The following is an 8679-nucleotide window of genomic DNA, read 5'->3' as shown; positions in this document are numbered from 1 at the left end:
TTGTGAGGTCTTCAGCCTGAGTAGGGCGCAGCAAAAACACAGTCCATGCTCCCACCCTGGAACGACCACATCGATGGAATCCAACCTTCTCCCTGCCAAAAGAAGGCACTGGTGTACGAGGTCTTCAGACCAGGAGGGATTCAGCAACACACTGTCCACTGGCTCCCCATGCCCTGGAACAATCACAGCTGATGGAACATGAAGGCTTCATGTTTGCGAAAGGCAGATGTTGATGTTTGGGAGAACCGGACAGAGTCCTCAGCCTGGGAGGGGCTCAGCAAACAAGCAGTCCAAAAAGCTCTGTTCCCGCCTCAGTGTTGAAGTCCTTCTTCTTGTCTTTCTCTCCTCTCTCCTTCCATCAGGCAGCTCTGCAGCAACCAACACTGGAAACAGGCAGCAAACTGAGTAACGGAGAGAGAAGCCAGCAGCAGCCACTCTCTACCACAGCAACAACTCCAAAGTCTGCACTGGGAGAGCCGGTTTTGGAGTGGCAATGCAAATTGACTCTTACTGTCATGATCAATGCGCGGGGTTACTGAGATAGGATGTGGGATTGGGCCGGCAGGATGGTCCTTTGGAGGGTCGGTCCACACTCGATGGGCCAAATGGCCTCATTTTGCACTATAGAGATTTTATGATTCCATTTAGGAGTTATTGTAGTCACTGGTTATTGTAGTTGTATTTGGGGGTTATTGTGGTTTTGGGAGGTATTTGAGGGCGGGGCTTTAATTGATTTATTTTTGCAGCTGGATTAGGCACTGCGGTTGGCCGTCTCTGCAGCTCGAGACGCGCCAGCATTTGAGGAAGGACCCCGGACAAGATGGCGTCGCGGAGGCTACTGGTGGCGGCCCGGGGAGTTCGAGAGCCCCTAAAACCCGGGGGCAGCGCGGTGAGTGTCCGGCCCAGCCCAGCCCAGCCCCGGAGCAGGCGGTGAGGTCCCGGCCGTGGGGGAGGTTACTGGGGACCGGCCCCGTGGGAAGCCGGGTTGGGGGACAAGGTCGGTGGGTCGGTGACTGGGGTCATGGGGAGGTCAGGGTGAGAGGATTTGGGATTTATTTCTCACGTTTTTTGTAAATAAAAACACCAGCTGAGGCTCGTACTCGGGGTCTAAACAGGCTTGAATCAGAAATGTCACTGTTGGAAATCTGAAATAAAAACAAAAAATGCTGGATAAACTGGAAGACCATTTGGACTCAAAACCTTAACTCTGTTTCTCTGTTCACAGATGCTGCCAGACATGCTGAGTTTATCCAGCATTTTCTGTTTCTATTCAGAACAGATGTAACAACCCAAGACTGGGCACCCACGAGGGCCATCAGCAGTAGCAGCATTGTGTTCAACCACATTCTGCAACCTTGTGGCCCACCATATCCTCCACTCTACTATTACCACCAAGCCAGGGATCATATAATTTACAGTGCAGAAGGAATCCATTTGGCCCATCGAGTCTGCACCGGCCCTTACAAAGCACACCGCACTCAAGCCCAAGTCTCTACCCTATCCCTGTAACCCAGTAACCCCCACTTAACCTTTTTGAACACTATAGGCAATTTAGCATGGCCAATCCACCTAACCCGCACATCTTTGGACTGTGGGAAGAAATCGGAGCATCCGGAAGAAACCCGTGCAGACACTGGGAGAATGTGCAGACTCTGCACAGACAGTGACCCAAGCCGGGAATCGAATCTGGGACCCTGGAGCTGTGAAGCAACTGTGCTAAGCAGTGTGCTACCGTGCTGCCCAACTCTATTTCAATGAGAAGTGCAGTGGGGCATACTAGGAGCAACACCAGGCACACGTAAAAATAAGGTGCCAACCTGGTGAAGCTAAAGATACGGCTGAAGCATTTGCAAACAGAAGTGCAGAGTGGATGATCCATCTCGTCCTGAGGTTCCCCAATATCATAAATGCTAGTCATCAGCTAATCGATTCACTTCATTGTTGTCATTGAATGGATGAAGGCGCTAGACACTGTGAAGGCCACAGACGCTGGCAATTTCTGCTAATAGTCCAGAAGGCTTCTGCTCCAGAACAATCTGTTCTAGTACAGCTGCAATACTGGCATCTACCCGACAATGTAGAAAATTACCCAGGTATATTATGTCCACAACAGAGTAGGATAAATCCAACCTAGCCAATCTTTTACCATTTATATACCGCTAATCAGTCTCAAAAGCTTGCTATTCAAAGAGCTGCGTGCAATATATTGTGTTGTTTGGGGGGGGGGGGGGGGGGGGGGGTGTTTTCCTGCATGCCTTATGACCTGTGTTTTTCTGCATTGTGCTCCAGGCTCGGATCCACATGAGTTCCCGCAGAGAGCTGAAGTATGGCTGGTGGGCCTACATGCTTGGTGAAAGAACAATGAAAAAATTCACGACGAACAGTAAAATCATCACCATCGATGGAAATCTGGCTTCTGGAAAAGGTGCCTTGGCGAAAGGTTTGGCTGACAAACTAGGTAAAGTGCTGGGGCTGTTATATTCTTCACCCAGCTAATGTTGAATCTTTCTCTATTATTTGTGTGAACGGTTTCTGTTTTGCCCTGTGTTCTCTCCTATCGTTTAAGTTGTTGATGTAATGGTGGTTATTGTGCACTAGGATAATACGGTAAGTTGGGCTGAAATATGTTGCAGTGACCAGCCGCAGTTTATATTAGCACTAATGTCACCTCCTTGAAATAGTGAATACTCACAAGCAAAACTATGAAATATCTCTCAGAACCTTGGATGCAATCAAGCAAATATTGCTTTCAATGGAGGCTATATGCTACATTGACACACTCATGGTTCAGACTCGGAAAAGTGGTTTATGGAAGTGATTTTAATGCTAATTCTTTGCAAGGAAACCTTAGAACATAGAACAGCACAGAACAGGCCCTTCGGCCCTCAATGTTGTGCCGAGCCATGATCACCCTACTCAAACCCACGTATCCACCCTATACCCGTAACCCAACAACCCCCCCCCCTTAACCTTACTTTTATTAGGACACTACGGGCAATTTAGCATGGCCAATCCACCTAACCCGCACATCTTTGGACTGTGGGAGGAAACCGGAGCACCCGGAGGAAACCCACGCACACAGGGGGAGGACGTGCAGACTCCACACAGACAGTGACCCAGCCGGGAATCGAACCTGGGACCCTGGAGCTGTGAAGCATTTATGGTAACCACCATGCTACCCTCCTGTCCCTTGTGTTATGTGTTACAATTGTAGGAGGGACTGTTAATGTTTAAAGAGACATTTGAACACCCCAGTGACTTAACTGAAAGGTGCATGCCACAGGATTTCATGTTTTTAAACCAAAAACAAACTTTATATGTTTAAAAAAAAAAGAAAGTAAATAAATATTGATAACTTCAAAGGATATGCCGCAGCTCTCCAGAATTCAATTTGATTTCTCCTCGGTGTTTTAGCTACTCTTCTGAGGTACAGCATTTTATGGGGAACTTTCCATTAGCCTTTCGTTAAGTGACCTTTACAACTGTGGCTCTTTAGCACCAGATTTGGGCCACACTATTATCTCCAAGCTAACTGCATGTTTTCACTATGGCGTGGGAGGTTACTATGAATTTCCCCCTGTTGCTCTAAGCTAAACAGAACTACCAGCCTCCTTTTCCTTTAAGGCCGACACAAGACCAAATCTGTAATTGCCTTCTGTGAGAAACACCCTGATAAATTACACAAAAGGACCTTCTGAACCCCACAACCCATCTCCATGGCAAGTGGCATGCTTTAGGTTATTCCAGAACAAAATGCAAACTAATTATATTTTGCCCTCAACGCAACTCTTTTGTTCTGTGACCCACATGAATAATTTATATCTCAAAGGGAGAGTTGCTGGGTCCATGTATACCAACTGCCTCTATCTTATTTTCATCTTGGAACTAGATTAACAAATTCAATCTTTTGTTGAGACAATGTAAAGATTCTGGCTTTAGTGAGAGATTATTTATCCATTGTTCATTGTTTTTGCACTTCTGACTCTGACCTTGTTGGAGAAACACAAGTCCAATTTAAACGCTTTAATTCCTAAAGCTAAAAGTTACCTCTAAAGCATTTAATATGAGCCATGAACGAGAGGCTTATAATATGTGTCCCCTGCACCTGCCTACATTGTTTTGTTCTAACACTCCTCCATACCTTGGCATGGATTCCCACACTGTATCTGTTTTCAAATGTAGTCCTTGCTACATTACTACATTAAGCATCAGCTTGCAAGAATGAGTGCACTTGGAGTTATATCGCGCCTTTTGTGATCTCTATTTTCCAGCCAAGAAAGTACTGCTCTGTGTATTCACTGTTGCAATGTTGAAAGTATGATAGCTAATTTGCAAGCTCCCATGAACGAATGACCAGATAATCTGTTGGTTGAGGGTAAAATATTGTCCAGAACCCCTGGGCTACCTCGCTGCTCTGCATCTTGGGGTCCTCTGCAACCAGATGAGAGAGGAAACAAGGCTTCAGTTTGACGTCTCATCCAAATGACACAAGAATTAGGAGCAGGCCATTCGGTTCCTTGAATCAGCTGCACCATTGGATAAGAACATGGCTGATTTGATTGTGGCCTCAACTCTACTGTCGGCTTTCTGTAACTCGACTTTGTTGTCGACCAATGATCTGTGGGTAATTCAGCCTTAAATCTGTTCAATGAGCCAGCCCCTATTGCTCTCTGGGGAAAATAAATCCACAAACCAACAACCCTCTGGAAGAAGAAAATTCTCCTGACTGCCATCTTTAATGGGAAACCCCCAATTTATAAACTGTGCCCCCCGTTTTGGATTCTCCCACACAGGGAAACATCCTCTCAGCATCCACCCTGTTGAGCCACCTCAGAATCTTCCCGGTTTCGTTAAGATCACCTCTCATTCTTCTAAACTCTAATAAGTACGGGCCCAACCTGCTCAACCTTTATTCAGAAGACAACCCAATCATCCCAGGAATTAGCCTAGTGAACCTTCGCTGAACTGCTTCTAACACAGTGGTTTCCTTTCTTAAATAAGGAGACAAGACCTGTATATAGTACTCCAGCTGTTGCGAAACATCTCTCCTTCAATACCCGATTCCCCATGCAATAAAGGCCAATATTCCATTTGCTGTACCGGCAAACTAACTTTGTAATTCACATACCATGACGCCCAGATCTCTCTGTACCACTGAGTTCTGCTGTCCATCCATTAAATAATATTCTGCTTTTCTTCTATTCCTGCCTAAGAGGGCAAATTCATATTTTTCCACATTACATTCCATGTGCCAACTTTTTTCCCACTAACTTAATCTATCTAAGCTTCTGATAGCACCTTCAACAGCGCAGCACTCCCTCGCCACTGCACTGAGTGTGAGAGCCCGGAATTGTTTTGCATTCCAGTCTCTAGAGTGAGGCCTGATGCCACAGCTTCTGACTCGGAGGGCGAGAGTGCTAACTCATTGAACCACAGCTCAGTTCCTCAATTGCTATCACAAGTTGAGTCAGAGCACAAGATCTTTTGGGTTTTCGTTTGAGTATATAATTCATTGCAATCCTTTTTTAAATTTAGAGTGCCCAATTATTTTTTTCCAATTAAAAGGGCCAATTTAGGATGACCAATCTACCTAACCTGCACATATTTGGGTTGTGGGGGTAAACCCCACGCAGACACTGGGAGAATGTACAAACTCCACACAGACAGTGACCCAGGGCCGGTATCGAACCCGGGTCCTCAGTGCTGTAGGCAGCAGGGCCAACCACTGTGTCATCGCACCGCCCCATTCGTTTAAATTCCAATGCCGCGGGGTCAGGCGCATTGTTTTTTTCGATAAAGCGGTGAAGCAAACCCTTTCCTGAAGTGGATATATAAGATCCTGTGCCACTATTTGAAGTGCTTGACGTTCTCCAGATTTCTTGGCGAGTAATCCACTCTGGAAGACCATCAAAATCTGGTCAGGCAGTAATTTGATGTTTGCTGGATTGTAGGTGATTGTTGAGCAGGTTGGGCCCATACCTATTAGAGTTTAGAAGAATGAGAGGTGATCTTAACGAAACGGGGAAGATTCTGAGGTGGCTCAACAGGGTGGATGCTGAGAGGATGTATCCCCGTGTGGGAGAATCCAAAACGGGGGGCACATTATAAATTGGGGGTTTCCCATTAATGATGGCAGATGTATGTGCGTATGTACATATTTATCAACAAGCAGCCAAGGCTATTTGGCCTCTCGAGCCTGCTCTGCAATTTAATAAGATCATGGCTGATCTGACAGTGACATCAAATCTGCATCCTGCCTACCCCCGATAACCTATTACTCTCTTGCTTGCCATTAATCTATCCATCTCTATCTTAATAATATTTAAAGACTCTGCTTTCACTGCCTTTTCAGGAAGAGAGTTCCAAAGACTCAAGCCCCTCAGATAAAACTTTTAATTCCTCTCCATTTTAAATGGATGACCCGTATTTTTAAACAGTGATTCCTAGTTCCAGATTTTCCCACAAGAGGTTATATCCTCTCCACATCCACCCTGCCAATACCCCTCTGGATCTTGCATGTTTCAATCAAGGCCCCTCTCACTCTTCTAAACTCCAGTGGATACAAGCGGTGCCGGTCCAACCTTTCATAAGGCAACCCACCCATTCCAGGTATTCAGTCTAGTAAAATTTTCAGCTTCTAATGCATTTACATCCTTCCTTACGTAAGGGGACCAATACTGTACATGGTACTCCAAATGTGGTCTCACCAGTGTCCTGTACAAATAAAGCATAACCTCTCTACTTTTGTATTAAGTCCCCCTCACGATAAATGGCTCCACAGTTCACCACAGAGCGACAGTGACAGCACGTGAGAAAGGAATACTGATTGTAATGGGGTGTGATTAGACACAGTACAAGTACAACACTTCATTCTTCTTACATTGTTGCCATGCATTGCTCCATTCGATATTATAACATAGAAGCTTCCCCAGCAAAGTGTTTAAATAAGATGGGAATCCTTGGCCATGGTGTCTATCAGGATGGCACTGATATTCCGGGTCACATCCTTGCAAAGCATGATGTATGTTCTTTTTTAATTGTAAATATTTTTATTGACGCATTTATAAATAAACATCCAACACAGCCAGGACCAGAAAGCGAACAAACAGGAGATCACATAATTAAATATGTGACCAACAACCACAGCCCGCCCTCCCTACCATGTCCCCCCCCCCAACCTCTCTGCCTCCACCTTTTCTTATTAACCCCAGGAACCCCCAGCTCCCTGCTGACATGTGAACATGGTTCGCGGGCCCCTCGCATGCCACCCACACCTATCCTTCTGCCCCTCAAAGAACCTGCTCATTCTAGCCACCGGCATATGCACCCTGTGGGCAACTTTTTAAAATGAATAAGACTCAGCTTGGCACACAAAGAGGATGCATTCACCCGCCTCAAAGCTTCTTCCCATAACCTAGCCTCCAACTCTTCCCCCAGCCCTCCTCCCACTTCCGCTTAACTACTCCTATCAGGGTGCCCTCCCAATCCATGAATAAATCTCTGACACCCTGCCCTCAGCAACCTCTGTTTTCGACAATACCTTTATGCTGCAACTCTGGGGGCGGCAGATCAGGAAAGGACGGCTCCTGTTTTCTCACATAGTTTCACGCCTGTAAGTATTGGAACCCATTTCCGCTGGGCAACCTGTACTCCTCTATCAGTCCCTCCAAGTTCGAGAAGCTGTCCACCCCCCAGGAACAAACTTGTGATTCCCACAGATCGGAGCCCAACCAGAGGCCTCCTCTAGCCTCGGGTGCTGTTGCCATTGCCCCCACAACCTCGGGGCCACCATACTGGACTTGTGGATACCTGGCTAGCGAGAACGGCACAGGGGCCGTTAACAGTGCCTTCAGGCTATTGCCCTTACATGAGGCTGCCTCCATCTGCTCCCCTACCGACCCTTCCCCACAACCCATTGTCCAGGAACCGGTGAAGGCACACCACCACTGCCCTCGGCTACTCGTTTGCCTGCGGCCTCCTCATCAGCCCCTTGTGCCCTCGGTCGACCTCCAGGGGACGATCAAAGGGCCCATCTCCCATCAGCTTTTGCAGCATTCTGGCACATATGTGGCAGCATCCGCTCCCTCAGTGCCTTCAGGCATCCCTACAATTACTTTTGGGTCTCGCGCATCAGCCGCCAACGAAGCCAACTGCAACTCGTGCTTCCCCCCCACCGCCTCCACTTTCCGGATGGCCAGGCCCTGGGACTCCAGCCTCTGCTCCACTTAATCGATTCCTGACTTCAGCAGATCTACAGCCTTGGCTAGGCCCATATGGGCCTCTCTCTCCTCTGCTGGCTGAACATCTCGTTTAATAAGTTCACCAGTTGATCTTCGACCATTCGGTTGGCAGTGCAGGCCCTTTACTGTCCGCCATCTTTAGGTGTGGCGCACGGACATTCTCCTGCTCTCTTCTTCTTGACCCGCTTCTGGTCTGTGGATCCATCCACCAGTCCCACCAATGGAGTCGGGCTCCCTCTGGCCAGGCCTACACCTTCTTCAGCCACACATCCACCCTCCAAATAGGGAAAAGGTCCAAAAAAAAACCTTGAGCAGGAGCTTCCAGATGTGTGACCACTCACACCATGGCCGCCACCAGATGTCGCCCAGCATGATGTATGTTCAATACTATTTTGTGTCCGAGCTGAGGTTTGATTGCATTAAAAAATACAAGCTTTAT

At 47.2% G+C, this 8679-nt stretch overlaps 1 protein-coding gene across 1 annotated transcript in view; it reads left to right on the top strand.

The window, feature by feature from the left end:
• Positions 1-746: 746 nt before the first annotated feature.
• ndufa10 (NADH:ubiquinone oxidoreductase subunit A10) overlaps positions 747-8679 on the top strand; it is a 94397-nt gene continuing 86464 nt past the window's right edge. Inside the window, exons 1-2 of the mRNA XM_038788083.1 lie at positions 747-889; positions 2290-2458. Of these exons, the coding sequence (XP_038644011.1) occupies positions 821-889; positions 2290-2458 (238 nt within the window). The 5' untranslated portion in view covers positions 747-820. The remainder of the gene's footprint in view (positions 890-2289; positions 2459-8679) is intronic.

Source organism: Scyliorhinus canicula, chromosome 2, assembly GCF_902713615.1.
Source record: "Scyliorhinus canicula chromosome 2, sScyCan1.1, whole genome shotgun sequence".
Lineage (NCBI taxonomy): Eukaryota > Metazoa > Chordata > Chondrichthyes > Carcharhiniformes > Scyliorhinidae > Scyliorhinus > Scyliorhinus canicula.
This window is presented reverse-complemented; position numbering and strand designations above follow the sequence as displayed.